Source organism: Geospiza fortis, unplaced genomic scaffold (assembly GCF_000277835.1).
Source record: "Geospiza fortis unplaced genomic scaffold, GeoFor_1.0 scaffold104, whole genome shotgun sequence".
NCBI lineage: Eukaryota > Metazoa > Chordata > Aves > Passeriformes > Thraupidae > Geospiza > Geospiza fortis.
This window is the reverse complement of record NW_005054325.1, coordinates 6602524-6623029: the sequence shown is the minus strand read 5'-3', so window position 1 is coordinate 6623029 and position 20506 is coordinate 6602524. Positions and strand designations below refer to the sequence as shown.

Below are 20506 nucleotides of genomic sequence, written 5' to 3'. Positions count from 1 at the left end.
AAAATTATCTGTATGGAAAGAGTAAGGGATGGCCTGCTTATCAAAGGTCTGATGTGTAGCAAATATTGTGGCATACAAAACTGTCTTTTAAGTAATTGATTATCATCAAGAGTAGAGAGGTTGATGTCTTTTTTATCAACTCTAGCATACAAGTTATTACACAGTGCTGAGTGGTCACATCCCCACTGGGAACCAACATCTTGCAAAATTGCTCATTATTCTCTTGAGCATGAAAAGCCTCAGCCAGAAGAGATTAATCAGCCTTGCACACCTGGTTTCACACAGTTTGCTTCTTTTCAGTTATGAGTGCTTTGTGCAATGATTTAATTCTCTGGTAATGTTTCACTGAGAAGACACATCATAGATTCCTTGTTCTTATTTCCCCTGTCCAGCTTCTTACTCTTTACTGATGCCCATGTGTGATGTATATTCCATGGGGGAGACAGTAATTGTTACTAGCCCTGGTTTATAAATCATGTACATTGTGAAATTAAAACAAACAGAGGAAAGAACTGTAAAACTCGGTCACCTCACTCTTACATGCAGGGAGAAGTTGTTCTGTCCTTTGGTGTAGATGATGGTAGCACAGTTCCCAACAGCATGTCCAGAGCCCATGGGTTTGGGCAAGGCCCCACTTGTTGAGCTTGAGCATAAAAACTTGCAGTACGAAGGTCTCCATTACTGATGTCAGTGAAGACACACAGTTACATTTCCCAGCATAGGAAATGGATTGAACTCTGTTCCTGTTGTAGTCATTCTCCTTTTAACCATTTTATTTAAACAAAGTGGAATTCTCTTGCAGGTGGAGGGCAGACAAGTAGATATAATGCCTCTGGTCATTTCCAATAGTCTGTTTTGGTATTAGGACCATATTCCGACAAGCTCAAAAACATGGGTGAAACACAGTCAGCCTGAATGAGGACATTAAAAATAATGGGCATGATTTTTGGCAGGTGTCCAGTGGAGTCACCCAGCACTGGTACCATTGAAAACATGTTGATGTGAAGCATTTGTTTAAATCTAAGTGGAAACTGAAGGTCCATACCTTTGTTGTGCAGAGACAAACCAAAATGTGTGCATCTGATTCATGATAGAATGAATATGTGGCTACTCAGGATAATTAAGCTAGACTTGTACTCCTGTTCAATTCCAGAGCTGCAGTGCCTGTGCCACAACTCTACTGGATGAATACTTGCATGAGAAAAGAAATTTTCACTGTATTTAGAAGAAAGAAGGAAGGATTCCTGTTTGCTGTATACCTGAACCACATTGCTCTGATCTTCAGGATCACAAAAAGTAGAAAACCCAAATGATACTTCCAGTTATTCTTTTGTCAAAAGACAGAGATGCCTGCAGTTGGGATCTCTATGAATTCACCATTAAGGATGGCTGTCACAGAGTGATGGTGCATCCAGGCACAGGCACTGTCAAATGAAGACTTTAATTGACATACTGCAGAAAAGGATCTTAAACCAACCTGTGTTTGTCAAAATGGAAGTGCAGATCTCAGTGTAGTCTTTGTAATTCAGAACAAGCTCTAGAAGTAATATTGCCTGAAGCATAAATGTGTGAAAAAACCCACATTTTTTACTACAAGTCCCATAGGAGCTTTATTCTCAGGGGTCTATACAATTTACTCTTTCTGTTATTTACCTTTAACTGAAGAGTGCATTCTTCTATGCAAGATGCACAGAGGAAATTTATGCAAATAACATGTTTGTAAGAAAAAGGTCTTCAAGGTGACTTGAAGACCTTTGTGTGCTTGAATAAAAAATCTCGAATGTGGTTTGTTGTTTTTTTTTTCTTTTACTGCTTTGGCAAACCCATGAGTTAAATTTCAGCCTTGGCAGAGCCATCAGAAGAATTTTTGCCTGCAAGAGACAGCATGTTAAGTGAATTTAATATTACATTGAAAGGCAAAAGGCTTGGATTGTACTCTCTGTAGCTCTTCCATTCTGCAGTGTGGAAGGGCCACTTTTTCTCCATGCCCCTACATCATGGTATAACCCCAGCCAGCAGCCAAGCCCCACTTAGCCCCTCACTCATTCCCCCACCAGTGGGATCAGGGAGAGAATCAGAAGGGTAACAGTGAGAAAATGAATGAGTTGAGATAAAGACAGTTCAATAGGGAAAGCAAAAGCCATGCACACAAGCAAAGCGAAACAAGGAATTTGTTCACGGCTTCCCATGGGCAGGCAGGTGTTCAGCCATCTCCAGGAGGGCAGGGCCCCATCACATGTAATGGCTACTTGGGAAGACAAACACCACCCCTCCAAACACCCCCCCCCCCCTTCCTCCTTCTTACCTTCACTTTCTTTACATGCTGAGCATGATGCCATATGGTCTGGAATATTCCTTTGGTCACATAGGATCACCTGTCCTGGCCTGCCATGCATCCCAGGTTTCCTTCCACTGTATTGCAGTTCAAAAGGCAGAAAAGGCCTTGGCTCTGTGCAAGCCCTGCTCAGCAATAACAAAAATATCTCTATATTATCAGCTGAAACTTTGTTCAACACAAATACAAAACAGCCCCATACCAGACACTGTGAAGAAAATTAACTCTATCCCCTCCAAAACCAGCACGCAGCATTTCATCTTTGCACTCCCTTGGACCCCTCTGTGTTGTTAGCCTATAAACATTCTGGAGAGGGGAAAGGCTTACACTGTCAGTGTGTTGTTCCTAGCATAGCAAAACCACTAATATCAAGTGGATGCTGTGGAAGATGTGACTAGCACTAAAATAACTCAAGAGACATATCTGAACTTAGCTCGTGGTCTTTTTTCACCTTACAATCCGTAATCATTTCCAAGAAGTGTCACTGCTTGCTAGTCCTGATATCAGCCTAGTGTACCCTGGCTATTAGATATGGATAGAAGTCCAGGAAATACCCAGAACAAGCCAGGAAGAAGGAAATAATGAAGGGAATGGGGGGAAGGATAGTTTAAACTAAAAAGAACCAGTTTGTATAGTCTGGAAAAGGACTATAGAAATCTGGTAGCATTCAGAATAGTGATGACCTGTGGAGAGCAGCATCTAACTCCCAAGTTTCTCCAGGTCAAAAGAAGGTTCTGGCCCTGCAATTCCCTTACCATATTGTAACAGAGGAGTGAATAGAAGCAGCAAGAGACCAAAGGTCATGCAAGCCTGACCCACAGAGCTACAGTGCAGAGACAAATATGTGCAATATTTCAGGCTGGAAAGGGCCTGGCCTTCCACCTAGGGACAAACTTAGAGTTGTTGCTCACAGTGTATATATTTTCTCTCTCTTTCACTCTTAGCATGGTTTGTGACCTATCTTGGCAACTACTAGCCCTCGTGTTACTTCTTTTCCCTTCTGAAAATATTTCGCAATGCAACTCCAAAAATCTCTATTCTGCAGTTGAGTTCTGGAAGAGAGGTTTGCTTGTGCACCTCTCACTGATTTCTCATTGAAGTCAGTGAAGTCTTTTCCTGTCTGATCAACTATGGGCTTCAGTGAATATTTTAAGTACAATTAAAAAGGTAAAATTCAGTGCTTGAGTCCAGAGAAACATGCCTGCCACTTCTGTAAAAGAATGCATTAGTCCTAACAACCTAGTGCCCTTTAACTTTTCTCCTCATGTACCCTCTATTTTTCCAAACCCATACTGTTTAGTATTCAAACCTTATTTCTTTTCTCTCTTGCCCTCTAATGTAATTTTTTACACCAGATGTTTTGCACATCACAAAGCTGTAAGAAGTGTGACTTGTAGTAATTGTACTGTGGTGGCTGAGATGGATCAGGAGTGCCTGAGCTTTTGCTCTGGCAATGATGGTGGTGAGTCATCCTGTAACTTCAGACACTGAATTGCTCTCATCCTAATTGCTCTCCCCCTATTTGTGTGCCTGTTGAGTGGAAGAAGTTGCATCTACCTCATAGGGCTATTTTGGAGGATTAGGGCTTTAAAGTGTGCCACAAGCCTTGTTAAGTATTGCTTAATGTGTTTATTAAGGGGCACGCACAGCCCTGGGATGTTTTTTTGTGAGACTCAGGAGTGCTGCAAAACAACAGTGTTTTTTCTGGAGACCGTGCTGAGCATACAATAGGAGCTGTCTGTCACAACAGGGAAGGTGTGCACTCTCCTATGTTGAGTAGCAACCTCAGTACCTGCTCACCCAGGCAGATACTCTCATCTCCTTCTTCTTCTTACTGACATGAAAATTTAACACCAGTGCTCTCTTTCTTTCTTTTAGATCCTGGCGCTCCTGTGAAACTGCCTTGTATGCCAGTTAAACTGTCACCTCCACTACCTCCAAAGAAAGTCATGATTTGCATGCCTTTAGGGGGGCCAGACCTCTCTCTCTCATCCTATTCCACCCAGAAGAGCTCCCAGCAGCCTTTGACCCAGCAGCATCACACTGTCCTGCCATCCCAGTTAGCAGCTCACCAGCACCAGCTCCAGTACGGCAGCCACAGCCAGCACCTTCCTTCTGGGTCCAGCACGTTGCCCATTCACCCGTCAGGGTGCCGGATGATCGAGGAACTGAACAAAACACTAGCCATGACCATGCACAGGCTAGAAAGGTAATGGACCAACATTTTTAACATTCCATACTGGTGTGCACTGATTCCTGCTAATTCAGCATCGATGGCATCACTTGAGTTACATTCGTAGGACTTGAATGAGGTGTCTCCTCTGGGGTCTAACAACTTCAGGGCAGAGTCATTTCTGGAGAAACAGAGGCAGAGGAAGAGCCTTTCAAGACTTGTTTGACAAGTTTGCGGCAGAAAGGAAATAAAGACCAAATTTCCTGAATCCCGTTGTCCTGTTTAAGGACGTAGATAATACAGCCAATGGAGATTTTAATAGGACATGCCTGGCTTGCAATAGGTACTGCTGAGGCATAACTGCAGAGCTCCAGTTGTGTGGAGGATTGCTAAATGCAAGGAGAGGAGGATTCATAAAAGAGCAATTAGAATCCAATGTGCCACTCCAGCAGGGCGTCTGATTAGTATTACCAATTAGCTCGAAACAATCTATGTGGACTTCCTACAAGTCACTTAGAAGGGTTTTAATACAGTATTTAGATTACTTAAATTAATTTAAATTAAATTATGTGTTAGATCTTAAAATAAGTATTTAACTCATTCCACAGCAGCTACCCTCTTAGCCATTTGCATCTGGCAAGAGGCAGAACATTTGATCAGAAATGCCTTACCCACCTTGGGGCTGCTTTTTGTTATTGTCACTTATGAGTATCTCTGAATGTTTCTCCAAGTAGTCTGAGTAAGTGAAGCATACTGTATAAATGCAAGCTGCCCTCATAGACTGCAACATCAGCAAGCTTTGGAAAATTTATTTCACCTTGCAGAGGAAAGCTGAAAAAGTCCCAGAACAGGGAAGATGGATGAAAAATTACATGTTTTATTTAGTACCAAGGACAGCTTTGTAGCCAGCTTGTTCTAGGAGCATCAGATCATCCTGTTATACAGGAAGGCAAAATATTTGGTCTAACAGACAAAATGCTTAATGATTTACCCCAGTATTTCTGTCTGATAACACTACCTTCATTATATTGCATAGTTGGAAACAACTGGATTATTGATGGCAGTTTCTCCTTAGTGCCTGAAAAAGAGTCAGGAGACCAGAGGCTGTCTCACACTGCCAGCTTGTTTTAGTACCAGAATAGTGACACATCTGTGATTACATCATGGGGCTAATGTTTCTACAGCATGGGGGAATTCTCAGCTGGGGAAAAACTACTAGAGCTATGAAGGAGATTCTTGTTCCGGTCTGTGAAAGAGCTGTAGAGGTAGGATAGAAAGAGCATCCACATTGTCCCCTACTGCCATACCCAGTGACTACCCATTTACCTCTCACATCGTCAGCATGGCTGGTCTGGTGCCTCTACACCATCCCAAAATTGAATGCACCAGGCACAGAGCATAGCTGTTGTATCCCCAAGGCTCCTTTGGGGCTGCGCTGCCCATGCTGTCCCCAGCTTAGGTCGGACATCTTAATGTCTGGCTCACACTGTGTGCAGGAGGCCCTTTGTCATCCTGAGCCCAGTGACATCTCTCAGAGTATGACTTCACTATGGCATCTGTTGCCCCACAGCAATGAATGCTCCAGTTTCTAGTCATCCATCTTGTTTATGTCTACAAATACGTTTAACTGATTTAAAGAAGGTGATGCTGTTTGGGTTTAACTATTAATTTGAAGCTGAAGTTCTGCTGCTTGTTTAAAACTGAATAAGCAAGCATTCATGTCCCAATGTGAAGCAATTGTTTCCCTTTGCAATTAATAAGAAGAAAATAAGAAATGGTTGGGTACTGATATTTCACATTTAAAATTAATACGAATCCTAGTTCATGATATTGGAGGCAGATTTCTCATAGCCTTTTTTATGTTGATTAACTGTTAGTTAAATCATGGATTAATGTATTGAGTACTTTGTTTGTGCTCCTTGTCAAAGCAAATCAATAACTTCTGCATTCATGAGGGAGAAAATAGGTCATGATCATTTCCTCTGCAACAGAAATTGTTATTTTTATAGTATATAGAGGTAAAAGTATTTCAAACCATTTACAGTTTTGTGGAGCTGATCTTGCTCTTAAATTCTTCATTTGCTTTTTCCAAGCCACACTGTGATCTAGATACATTTGCCAAGTTTGCTTGGAGATTTGTGCAGATTTTTTAAATATATTTATTTAACTTGGGAGACAATTATTTGCACCAAATGCCACTGTTTTCTACTAATTTTGACAGTACTTACTTTCCCTTATTGTAAAAATCTGCATTAAAGCCCAGAGAAATAATACTGCAGTATTTGTCATTGCACACTTCAGCCCAAAACTCTTGAGGGCCTGTTAAAACTGCAAAGATCCTAGATCTCCTTCCTCTGTTTGGAGCTTGGTTGTGTCCTCACATCTGTAGTCTGCATAGGATATGGAGTGACATCCTGCACTTTCCTGTTCCTTGCAAGTTAGCAAAGTGCTGGGCCACTACTGTTGGGTCAATAAACCTGAGGAGATGAGAGAGCCTGATAAGTCTCTGAGGCAGCTTCTGGTGAACACCAAGGGGTTTTTCCTTCTGATCTCAGACCTTATCTCAAAAGTATCCTACAGCTTTACAGAATAATTGCCATGGTCTGCAGTAATAATGCTGCCAAGTCTGGTAATCTGGGGGATTTTTTAGAATAGTGTTTTGATTTTAATGAGATGATCATATAGACAAGCACAGATCCGGTTTCAGCTCTAAATGTTTTCTTTTCCTTTCGGAATTTTCCTTTTCTTCCTTGTAGCTAGTTTCTTTGGTCCTGGTGCAGTGGAAGCTCCTCAAGGTCATTTAAGCTCTAATGATATTTGGTGAATCAGTCTGTATCAAATTCACATTTTGTCCAGTAAGCTTTTCTTAGACCTTACAACTCTCCTGTTCACCAGGTGTCTGGATGTGGACAGGAACAAAAAATGAAAGGCTAAAACCTTCCCTTCCTCTAGCAATCTGGACTCTTTGCTTACACAGATAAGATCTCTGGAATTCAGGTAGTCTAACAACATCTGAAGAATGATAGTTGAAATCAGTGCTTTGCCAATGAGCCACAGGCTTGCCAGAGAAAAATGAGATTTCCCTCTGTACAGACCTGGAAGCCAGATTTTTCTGTCTTTGACCTTGAGAAAGTTACTGAGCCTCTCTGTCTCTATTTTCCCCTCTGCAGGAGTGATTGTATGTAGCTGCCTCACCTAGATCTAGTGCATGTTAATAAGTTAATGTCTTAAGGTACATTAAAAGGCATGCAATAGCTATTCAAGTCCCAGTTGTTCTTATGACTTAAAATGGGAGCTAATTCCTGGATTTTTTTATTAAATTTTATTACAGACATTATAGAACATTAAGTTCATTTGTGCACTTAACACTTTTGATTGCAAACATTTTCTGGTACTCATAATGTCTATTCATAACCTATTCTCAGAAGGGCAATCTGCCCCTTGTCATAGTATGACTATTATGACATGTCATTTGTGCTGCCAGTTTGCCTCTATTTTCCCTGACAAATTACCAGTTTTATGGTAGATAAAGTTGAAACAGAGATATGTGTAATTTCCATGTAACCTTTTTTCTGCAACCTCTGTCGCTGATTTGTGTCTTACTGCAAATGACTTTCCCCTTCAGTCCAAAGGGTGTTTGTCAAGCATAAGTAAAACTCTACATTTGGACATCATTTTTTACCATTGCATTTTAGGAGCTGATGAAAATCTGGTACGTCCTGCCACCAAAATACACAGATTTCATTCTCCCAACCAAAATGAATTTGAGAAGAAAGGCCATGCCTCAAAGCTGTGCATCACAAACGGTGGCTAAGGAAGCCTTAGAGATTCTCTTGTGACACCGAAATGTGTCTTTAATTTTGACTTAGTGAGGCAGTTTCTTCATCTGAAACAGCCTGATTTTCTGCTTTGCCCGTATAATTCTCAGCCTGTCTGGAAAGGTGACAATTAATTTCATTTACTCTGTGGGCTCATGTACAGGAGCAGGCACAGATGAATCCAGGCCAAAGTTTGTTCAATGTACGTACTAAAGAGCTCTTAAGTGGCAATATCTCACTCCAGGCTAGAATTGCCTCTGTGGCAAAGCAGTGAAAAATCACTATGTCCAAAAAGACTGTGTGTGAGACCAGTTCCTCTGGGACACCCAGCTCAGCTTCAGACTGTAGATTTATGAAATGAAATGCATTAGACATTACCACCAGTGTCTTGTAAATCTTACGAAACATATTTGAGTCAGAAAACATTTATCTTCCATAAAACTTGTCAAGAGAATTGCATCTTGTCTAAACTTTAGCATTGCCTAAGGATAGAAATACTTAATATTTATAGCTCTACCTTCTCTCTGTTTCTCAAACACATTCCTGTAGTAGAAACCTATTTACAGTGGTTTGAAGTTCTTTCAGACCTTTTGTTTTACCTGGTAAGAACATAAAAGTACTGTGGATCTGAAAACATTTGGATAAAAATGTAATCCTCTATTCCAAAATCAAAGGGCCTGGCATGACAGACAAGAAGTGTGCAGGTTTTTCCCACTAGATTTTACAGGAAGTATTTCACTTTTTTCTTTTCTTTTAATTTTTTCTGTACTATGAGTCACTCATATGCTTAAATTGTGATTTTTCATTGAAGTATTTTTTCACTAAAACCATTGTAAGCCATAGTGGTGTAACTTTTTTTCTTCTTTGATCATGTACAGATGATGCAGCAGTAATTGCAAGTTCTTGTCCTAGGGAGCTATGAATTGTTCACATCCATGTGTTAAGATCTTCTTAAAACAAGTACTTGCTTAACTTAGCTTTTTTTCTTTGGTTTTGTTGCAAAACAAAAAACTGGTTTAAAATGGGCTTTTTGAAACAATAGTGTGCTTTTTGGTGAATAAAGCTAAAAATTTTTGTGGTGTAGTCACCTGACCATATGGGAGTTTTGCTAATGACCTAGAGTCATTTATACACAATGGACATATCCTGTGACCTTGATTTGTCTTTTTTAAGTATACTGCAGTACTGCATGTATTTCATAAGCACTTTGCTTAGACAGCTGACTTTGTCAAATTGCTGTGGAAAGGGCTGATTTTAATCAAGAACAACACAAAACACTAGGAAAAAATGAGGGGCTTAAAATAGAAAGTAGTATTATCAAGAAAGTGGATGATTCAGAAAGCTTACAATGAGATGAGAAGCTGCCTATTTCTAGATCACTAGTTCAAATAAAAATCCTCTGTGGTAACTTGTAAATCTTGTCGCCATCCTATATCTGCTCAATAACCTAAATTGATGGATCACTTTGATATCTGCTACCCATATGGGGACACACCCATAGGGATGCATCTGTAAACTGCATCCATCCTTCACAGAACAGGGAAGCACCAAATAGTCCTGGATGCTGAATTGCTTCTTGCTCCTTTCATTTGTACTTACTATCTGTGCATGTATTGTTTTAAAATTAAATGAATGATCCAGTGGTTGCGTGTGCAATTGGAAGGTTTTGGGTGTTTTTTTAGCAATGTTAACAGAATTTCACAATATTATGGTTTTTCTCAGAAATTTGATTCCAGGCTTTTGAATTTCCTTCCTCTCCTCTTTAAAAGACTTACTTAAAAAATAGCTTACAGGGAAAACAGATTTAATGAAGTTCATAATATAAAACTTCTGAAATCATTTCAGTAAATTAAAAGTTAGTTCAAACTTTTTAAAGACTGTAGTGTGTTGATGTGTCATTATGAGAATTCAGTTGATGAATTCTAAAACTGCATTTGGGATAAAGGTTTTTTGTGTCAAAATCATTGAAGTCTGATGCAAAAATTTGCAAGCCAGTTCTTCATGAATCTCTCTTACTTTGTGATACAAAACATGGGCTATCGCTAAGAAAATTGAGTTTCTCTCTTCAAGGCATCTAGTAAAGCTCTGCATCTCATTATTGCTTAGTCTGCAATAGTACATGTTGGAATTAAAAAAATTATTTCTTTGAAGCTGAAGATGATAATAACAACATGGTATGGTTTGTTCACAGGATCTGAAGCCTTTTCTTCTCTTTAATCCCTAACCATATTTGGAGTAGCAGTATATCCCTAGAACTACATTTTTAAAAGACTCTCTGGAATGTTATCTGGCAGCCATTTAAGAGTCCATTCTAACTTTTGGGTTAGAAGAAAGCAAAATGTTTCAAGTCGAAGATAGTAGATTCAGTAGATTTCTGTAGAAAATCTTTTAAAGAGAAGAATACATTTTATTCAAGGTGCAAAACACCTCTAATATTCAGGCTAAAATATTCAAGGGAATTGATGGCACTCAATACTTGTCAGATCCAAGTTTGAGTGCCTCAAGGTCAACTTGGCCAACGCATCTGCGTTCACACCTATGTTCTTCTGAAAAGTAAAATGGGAGTTTGACATAGAGAGGGTCTCCCACAGGCAAATGTTGCCCATTTTTCATAGATCTGTTGCATCAGCCAGTACTTCAGGGAGAGGGCGGTTTCTGCTGTCTCACAAATAATCCTGAGCTGCCACCATTTTTGTCTTTCATTCTGATTTTATACTGGAAAAGCAACATGAACTATTTCAATAAAAACTGGTTGGGAAACATGCTTCTGTTCCTGACTTTTCCTTTCACTTTTTGTCTGACTTTGATCTTCACCTCCTCATGTTCCCATTTTCCTACTTGATATGTTATTTGGTAAAGGGCTTTGAATTCAACACATAAACAGGGCTAGATAGTAGTAGTCCTCACCACAGGTCTTAAACTCATAAGATGAAAATAATCAATCACACCTGTGACAAAAGAAATATTATGTTAGCGCCAATTCTGATTGATCTTCAGCACTTGGCTGGATAAAAAGCTGGGGCAGGACAAAGGATATCATCATGTCCACCCCCCAGTATATAACTGTGCCATTAGCAGACAAACGCCCCAGGTTTTAGCTTCTTCCCTGGTTACTCTCACCTGCCCTCAGAGTCTCTTTTCTCCAAGCCCAGTTTCACATGCTCACTCCCCTGCACATCAGAGAGTTGCACACTTGCCATCCCCTCAAGTCACTCATCACTAGTGCAAGCCACTAGTTTTCCCTCTGCTGTTCTGGAATTATCCCCTGCAGTCCATCCTTCCTCCCACTCTTACTCCACCTGGTGCGCTCTGGTGAGACATTTTCTCCTTGCTGCCTGCACACCAGTGGAAAGGTCACATAGACACCAGGCTGAAGGTGTGCTTACCACTGAGTAGCTGGTGCTTACCACTCTGAGTAGCTGGTCCCTAAGAATTTGTCTCAGATCTTTAGTGATTCGTCCTGGCTGACAGTATTTCTGCTTGCTTGCTGCCTTAACTCACCCTTTTAAGTGTTGTACCCTAAATCTAATAAATACTCAGTTTAAACCCCTTAGATGCCTTGCTGGTCTTGAAAATCTTTCTGTTCTCATTTCTTCTCAGAAAGGGATGAAAGACCACTACTTTCCTATATACAGTGAGAGAAGCAACTCTGCCCTTCTTTGAGCTGTTTCCTTTAGTTTATTTATTTGCCTTTCTTTCCCAACAGCTCTGGTTTACACACAAGTGACAGTGTTACAAAAGCAGGACCTTCAGGCCTTCCAGACATGAGACAAGTGCCAACTGTTGTGATCGAATGCGATGACAATAAAGAAAATGTGCCTCATGAAACTGACTATGAAGATTCTTCCTGCCTTTATCCAAGGCAGGAAGAGGAAGAAGAGGAAGATGAAGAGGAAGATAACTCATTATTTACAAGTAAGACTCATTCCATTTTTCCTTTCTCACTTACTTAATTTTTACCCTGAACTCACAATACACAGAGGAAACACCAGGGCTGTGTATTTTCTTTCTTGGGTGTGGCTTTTTCGTCTCTCAGGGCTTGACTACATGGAGATGCTAATCCAAAATAACAAACAGTATGAATTTATAGTGATTTCACTAATATTCATGAATCCCTGTCTCAGTAGTGCTCACACTAAACTCATATGACAGGTTTGGGCTTATATTGATTCAGTTACAAATTGGCTTTTGGATTCACTTTCCCAAATGCCCTTTGTGAACAGAAACCCTGCCTTTGGCTTAAGTCAAGAGCATCTCAATAGTTGCTTCAGGAGGATGAAATAAGCGCCAAATATAGGGAAACTGAGCTTTTACATATAGTCAATATTAAATCATTTTGGAATCATATATGTGCACATGCTTTGAAAGGGGTCACAATCAGAGGATTAGGCTCAGATAAGAAGAGGTTAATTGATAACCATATGTCCTGGTTTAGGGCAATTTTGGGAGAAAAATCTCTAAAGGGGTTTCCTCTAGAAAAACAAATTCAAGTGGCCCCTCCCCCAACAAACTCCACACCTCTCCCCACTTTGCTCTCAGAACAAGTCTGAAAGGTGCAAAACTTATTATCCAGCTAAACAGAACAGACTGGGGATACAAGCATCATCTAGTCAACCCCGGACACCATATTGCAACTACAGGCTGGGAAAGGACCTGTGGCCTTCCTGACCTCTGTAAGGAAGCCCAATTCCTGCCTCAGTGTGGCATCGTAGGACTATCCCATGAAGAAAAGATACAGTGCTTCATGTATGACAGCTGCTTGTCATCCTAGGTTCCAGGCCCTTTCCTTTCTTTAATTCTGAAAACTGGAAGCAGTACAATCAAACATCCCTTTTAAAACACACAGAAAGAAGATTCTAAATCAGGCATATTTCATCTCCTCATCACCCCACCTTACCCTGCAGGTGAAACTAAGCAGTGTTTGCTCTTATACTAAAAACAGAACAGAACTGCACTATCTCACACTCTCCTGAGAAACTCTCATGTGTTTGTGTCTCTCTGCGTCTGTCTTCCTTGCTCAAACTGCTTTGGACACAAGCCTAAGAAAGCAAATTTGAGCCATAAAAGGCCACTGGTTTTTAGTGTCTTTGCCACTGCCACTGCCCTGGAAGCAGTTAGTTCATGTCCGTAGAGATTTGTGCTGCTTCTGATTGACTTCTGATTCATTCTAGTGCTGGCTTGGATGTCTTAATATTACATTGCAAAAGACTTTCAGATACCCCTTTCTTTTGACATGCTATAGCTTTGCTGCCTGCCCAGATTCTGAGGTTAAATTTTTCATTCCATTATGTTGAAATACTGTGCTAGAAAAAGCTACAGATGCTACTAGCAATTCTGAAACAAGCCCTTCTTCTCCATTCCCCTCTGTGGAGCAATATATTAATTTCTATTTCCTCTATGCTTACAATTTCAGCTTTTCCTTATAATGATAGGAATTGAGGTTAATTGAGCACATGAAGTTAATGGCACCCCTTCTCCCATAGTCCATACCAGTGTAAAGGCGAGCCTCATATCCTCCCTTGGCTAGTACTTCTTTGCCAGGTGCATGCTGTAATGAAATGATGACACCTCTTTTAGCAGAACCTCTCCTCTCTCCCACAGGCCCCCTGGCAAGGAAACTCTGCAGGAAGGACTCTTTAGCAATCAAACTAAGCAACAGGCCTTCCAAGCGAGAGCTGGAGGAAAAGAACATCCTCCCCATGCAGACTGATGAAGAGAGGCTTGAGCTTAGGCAGCAGATTGGGACAAAGCTAACAAGGTAGGAGATAAACATTTTTTAACTCTTGCTTTTGGAAATATATGGTGGGATGTAGTTTTTTAGTCTTTAAACATTTGAGATCTGTTTCGTTACAATGTTCAAGAGGAAAAGCCATGGAGAGAAAAGATATGGTTCTATACGTTATTTCTGGTCCAATAAAACTTCCCATATAACTCCCCATATTGTTTTCCTGGCATATGCTATGGAAACTTTGGTTAAGTGTCAGCATGAGCTAGGTGAATTTGATTTTTGTTGGCACATCACTGGAAAATGTTCAGCTTTGGTAACATTTCAGACTGTAGCTGTAGGTGCCTTTTTATAAGCTATTAGTTTGGCCAAAGGCCACAGGTATAACTTTCTCTTCTGACAGCATCACCTGTGAGTAGCTGAGACTTTTCCTGGTGCAAAATACTTTAAGTCCTTCAGTAGTTGCCTTCATTGGGTCAGGTTAGACAGATTTACCCTGTCCAGACACTTTCTTCTTCATAACAGTGTTACTCACCAACTGTTCTGGTTTTCTGTATTGAATAGGGTGTAAAGGGGTGGCCATTAAATGTGGAGGATTTCTGACAAGAATTACTAAACTGAGGTCAGACAGAACTGTCTAAGAACCTTCTATGTGCCTGCTATGATTTCTGTAATCAATTGAATCCTCTTACATTGTCAACTTGGTATTATGCAGAGCTGGTGAATGCTGTTAGTTGCTCTCCAGTGAGAAAACCACAAGGAAATGGCCAACCAGTTGTTGGGAATTTTCTTGCACGTTTTCATTTTTTTATTTTGGGGGTGGGTGGATAAGGGGGAAACGCTGCTGCCATGCTGTGGAGACAGGAAGAATAGGAGCTCTGGATAAATACCACTTTCAGCATTTTATTTACTTTTCTTTCATGGCCTTGTTTATCACCTCCTTGGAATAAACTAACCACACCTTTCCGAACTGTCTTTGAAAGTTTTTGTGCCGGATCATGTTCAGCCTACTCCAAAACCTGTCTAATTTTTCAGTATTCTTGTTGAGGAGCTTCAGCAAACATGCCCAAAATATGCACTGTTGCTGGTACTGTGATTTTTCAGTTCAGTCTTTATTCAGCTTTATTCCAACCTTGTTAGACTGCAGCTGCACTGAGCTCTGGGTCCCAGAGAACAGCACAGGACAGCAAGGTCCCAGTGCTTATATGGTTAAATTTGAACCCTTTTGGAGCATCTGAAGAATTTAAATTTCTGTCTCTCACTGCTTGACCTTGCAATGACATTGAACAGCGTTTCCGCTATCTTGCCCGTTTGCCTAAATTACTTAGGTCTTTCTGAAGTTTTCCAGCTATGGCTAATGAAAGAAAGTAGTGTCATTTACAAACACTGATTCTGCACAGCTCACTACATACCACACAGCTCACTATGCACCAGATCTTTTTCATTATAAGTATTTTATTTTTCACCTATCCAAAACCTGCTTTTTTCCTCACTAAACAGTATTTTTTCAGCAAATGCCTTTTTAACAAGGGAAACTATTTTTGGCTGTATGCAAAGCCCTTCCTGTGTGAGCCCCATATTCTCATAATGTTGTTTTTTTGTTTCCCCAATTGTATCTCTGCTAATCTGAGTTTAATAGTTTGAGCTAAAATGCCTGATCTTGTCTTCTAATATAGCTAGGACTTAGGGGCAATCACAAATAGTTCAAATAACTAAAACTGTATAATATATGAGTTAAAAAATAGCTGAGCTGAATGAAACTGCTGTTTCATTCCTGCTTTATATCAGTGTAACATCACTGAAAATGGTAGAATTTCACAAGCCTTAACTAGAGCGATGTAGTTGCCAGTCTGACCTTTTAATTACTACTATTTACAACTTAGTATCTCATCCTTTTGAGTAGTTGAAAACAATAAAGAGATATGAGGAGAAAACTATTTTGCTTATATCTAATATGTAAGAAGCCACAGGCATTTCAGCAGCAAAAAGGAAAGGTTCTTGTCTTACCAGTGCTCTGTATCTAAATGTGATAAATCCATGTGCATAAACTGATGAATATGAGATAAAAATAGAGAGAATATTTCAATTTGGACAACATTTCCTTACTGTCCAGACTTTATTACTGAATCCATCCTTTGCTGTTGCTTGGTAATTGTCACACAGTGATGCAAATGCCAAGCAAAATTAAACTAGTGAAGCATTTATAGTCCTTAGAGAAGATGCTAGATGCAGACTATAATTGCAGCTGGCAATTTTGGATTTCAGAGGGATTTGTACTGCTCCACCAATGGTCCCCTAGGGTTTAAAATATCCAGCCAATCAAATCACATATGCTACTTACAGAAGTAAAAAATGCAGAATAAAAACTAGCATATAGTTATTGTCTGTAATGGATCAATTAATTTTCACCAAGAGGCTAATTAGGATACTTCAGTATTTATGCATAATCCTCGCAGTATTTAGTTTGGAAGAGCTCATTGGCTGCCACATTTGGCAGATAAGAATTTAGTACTATAAAGAGAATGTCTTTTTCAAAGATGCCTCTATCCAGGCATATTGAGATTGGCCACTGACATATTGTGTGGGACCAAAATCATCCCAGGTGCAGTTCCTCCAGCCTTATTAGAGTTGCACTGGGAATCAGTTTGGCTCAGAAAGGTCTCTTCAGATCCTGTTTAAATGTAGCTTGGAACCTCTGAACCTCCTGTTATTCCCAGAAAATTGTTATGACTTCAGTGTTACATCAGCCAGCTGGAAGAGAGACTCCAGAGCAGAATTCACTGTTTCCCATGCTGGGAGAATAGTGCCTTGACTTACACCAGGCCAGCTGTAAGGGTGAGGCTGCAGGAACTGTGTTTTATGGAAGGACCTGGCCCACTACACACCTTGGTGTTCTCTGAGCCATGAGATAAATTCTTTGTGCCTGTCATAAAACACTTCACATGGATGTTCTGTTTCCTTTGTCTGTATCCTGTATCATGGCTCAGCACATGCAGTCCCCAGGAAAAACAGAGCTTCTTGCCCAAGGTGGCAAAATATGTCCTAGCAAAGGCAGGAGATACCACATCATATGAATTCCAGCCACATGAACAGGCCAGTGCACCATAAACCATTTCTGAGGAGTCCTGACATAGCAATTATGGCAATTGATTACAGCGATTAATTAGAAGACCTCTTCCTCTAACCAAACCAGAATGGATTGCTCCAAAATGTGACATCTCCTATGAAACAAGGAGCAAAAATAGTGAATTAAGATGCAGAACTCTCAGCTCAAAACCACATGTGGCATGGGGATAGGAAATGGATGCTGGAGACCATGTTCTTGGCTGCTAAAAACCCTTACAACTCCATTATCTTCTACTCTGAAATGCAAACCTTCTGTGCTAAGTAAATCTTCAAGTGAGTATGGGTATGGGTATGTGTTCCTTTTTTTTTTTTTCCTGTTCACTTTCTCCCAAACTTCTCCTCTATTTTATCTCTCAGGTGCCTGTGCAGCTTCACAGCTGCTCAAGAAGTGTGCATGTGTGACTGTAAGGCAGAAAGGAGAACACAGAAGGAAAAGCAGTGCTCTGAAAGTTAACAGGGAGAGGGAAGGAAAAGACAGACGTCTCTGTTCTGCCTGTCTCACTGGCTGTGATGGACCTGCTGGGAAGCACAGGCTCCCTGTTATTCCAGTTAGAGAAGCAGCCAGGAAGATTTGGATTTAGCTTTCAGTGGCTGTCAGGGTGAGAGGAATGGGATATATCCAGGCTGTGATAGTGAGCTTGGAGGTTTTCTTGGGGCAATGGTAAAGGCCTGTCAGGAAGCCCAGGTGAAAAGGAGGGCCAGCACTGTTGGGTGATGGACAGTAGAACTGCACATCTCCCAGAGACTGCAGGAATGTTCCTGGTACTGAGGCAGGTGCTTTAGTGCCAGTCCTTGCACTTCTCTTTCACCACAGAATCATAATGGTGGTCATAAGAGACCCCACAGACTTTCTAAATCAACACATTTAGTAAATACAAGAGCCCTTTACAGGGCTCCTGTTATAGCATCTCTGTAATCGCTGTTACAAACACCAGACTTTACACTTTCTTGGAATGGGAAAACCTGGTTTCTTAGTGTGTCTTTCACAAAGTCTTCCCCCATACACTGAGAAAATGTGTGTCTTTAGACTGACTGATCTGCCACACGTCTTACAAGGGAGGCTTTCTAAACCATTCAAGTATTTTTTAGTCTCATAACCCACCAACTCTGGCGAAGGTGCTCATTAGCAATTAGATGCAGGAGTATTAAAGCTGAGATTTTAGTCCACTGCTTTTCAAGAGCATGGTGTATTTATGTGTTTCCCCTGATTGTTTCCACCCTGGCTTCTCCCACCTGCTGGAATTGGATGATCTAATAGCACAAAATGTCTGGCAATCCAGAGTGCTATCATCATGTTGTTAATAGTCAATGTCAAGGGAACTTCTTGATATTCACAGTATTATTACTGGTCAGCATAATGTCAGTCTGGTCAGCACACTCCTACCCACTGTCTGCAGATCTGGAGGCAGAGGAGACACATAAAGGCTATCCACTGGCAGTAGTGCTTGTCAGGGGACTGCTGCCCTTCACTGGAAGGTGCCACAGGCACACCAGTAAAATTTTGCAATCCAATGAGAGTTTGTGCTGTGCTGCTGCCAAAAGCTGTTAGTTGTAGGGGTCGTATTTATCATGCCCAGTGTGAAAGCAGAGAGATGAGGTGGGGGAGCAGCCTTCTGCACATTAGCTAACTAGTAAAATGAGAAACAAATGAAGAAAGTAACAAACTACCTATTACCTCTTTCCTGACTTAGAGAGATGCTCTTCCAATTGTTCGACGGAATCCTGTGTGTGTCACTGTATATACATTCTGCTGGCTTTAAAGCTTTAAAGTTCCTCTACCAGATATACAGTAGTGCTCTGCATTGTTTTTTGTGTAGCACTACATTTATTCACTACAATACCTTACGGGGGACTGTCCTTACACCAGCAAGTGGAAAATCGTGATCTGAAGCAATATAAATAGCATATTGCAAGGATCATGAGGCAGTAGATCACAGAGACTCTGTCTGTGTGCATATGGCTGTAAATAAGTACACTTGAGATTTGGACATGCACACCTGCTAGATGTGTTTTTATAGTCCCATTGATGTTTTGGAAATAGTACTGGGATGTCTGTGACTGAGAAACACAGCATGAGAAGTCATTAAACTTTATGGAATGGCAGGTTTGACAGATGGTGGTCACCTACTATCTTGTTGAGAAAGGTAATCTACACATTCCCTGGTCACGTATTCCTCAGCTGTTCTGAAAAATGCTGCTAACAACAGAAATCCTGTGATTGAATAAAGTTGGTGAATTCCCACAAGTATAAAAAATTGTCATTGATTTTTAAAATGTCATGAGGCTGCTGTGAGGTTTTTGGACTCGTTCATATCAGATACTAGAAAGAAGAGCAGAAAAATTGGACAGTTTGGGAAGAGGATTGGACTGTCAGCATCACCATGAAGGTGACAAATACTACCAGTACTGAGGAAGGGTCAGTCTGCAAGGCTTGCACAGTCATTGAAACACACAGCAGTTCCTTCTGAGGGGACTAAATAGTTTGAAGCAATCATTTTTATTTACTAAAATTTAGGCTGTGAAGAGATTCAGCTTTTTGAAATGGTTAATTCTTTAAGCAGGGTTGCAGTCCCACTTGGGAAGGGTTTATTCAGCCAGTGGATGGCAGCATGATGGATCCAGTGGAGCATGGCTGAACCTCCTCGTGGCTGCTCCCCATCCGATGCTGTGGAGGGCATTTTGCACCCTCCCTATCTCCGAGTCATTTAGGGATAAAAAGAATGGGCAGACAGCAGGATTAGGCTTTATTCAAAGACCTCATTTTGTTGGGTAATGTGAAATAATTTCTTCCTAATTACGTTTGACGTCTGCAATTCTCACACTTATTGTTAGCTTCCACTAATGAGAGCAAAGCAAGTGCCTAAAGCAAGAGCTCATCCCTGAGGGTAGCACGCACGCAGGGGTGTGCGTGGAGCTCGCCTCTCTGCATGCAGGGTGCTGGGGATAAATCGCATGGAAAATGGGATTGTGCTAAACAAGCTCATCGAAATCCTGGATTAGGGACGATGTGACAGCGCTAGATACATGAATGGGGGTGACAGAGAAAAACTGCAAAGGGCTGAGCCTCAGTTTTAGCTGCAATGGTACCTAGGGAGAGTGGCAGTTTCCCCCTTTTAGTTTAGCTATTCATTTGCTGAAACCCCAAGGCAGCTATTGAAATTGCCCTTAGCATCAGGAGGAAGGCAGGAAAAGCAGGTGATTATTTATGGGTGATGAGCTGAAACTGAGCTACCATTACACATCTGGGCTCAACTGCTGGGAATAAATATTCTAAGCAGAACTGGTCTGGGTTCTGTGCATGGGTGCAGATGGGAGATGGGTGTTTATGG

The 20506-nt window shown here is 40.8% G+C and overlaps 1 protein-coding gene across 2 annotated transcripts in view; it reads left to right on the top strand.

Moving 5' to 3' along the window:
• Positions 1 to 20506, top strand: part of PHACTR1 (phosphatase and actin regulator 1) — a 138658-nt gene that overhangs the window by 81592 nt on the left and 36560 nt on the right. For both annotated transcript variants that reach the window (XM_014307001.2, XM_031057003.1), the window contains 3 exons: positions 4214 to 4544; positions 12033 to 12241; positions 13928 to 14084. In XM_014307001.2, coding sequence (XP_014162476.1) covers positions 4214 to 4544; positions 12033 to 12241; positions 13928 to 14084 — 697 coding nt within the window. The remainder of the gene's footprint in view (positions 1 to 4213; positions 4545 to 12032; positions 12242 to 13927; positions 14085 to 20506) is intronic.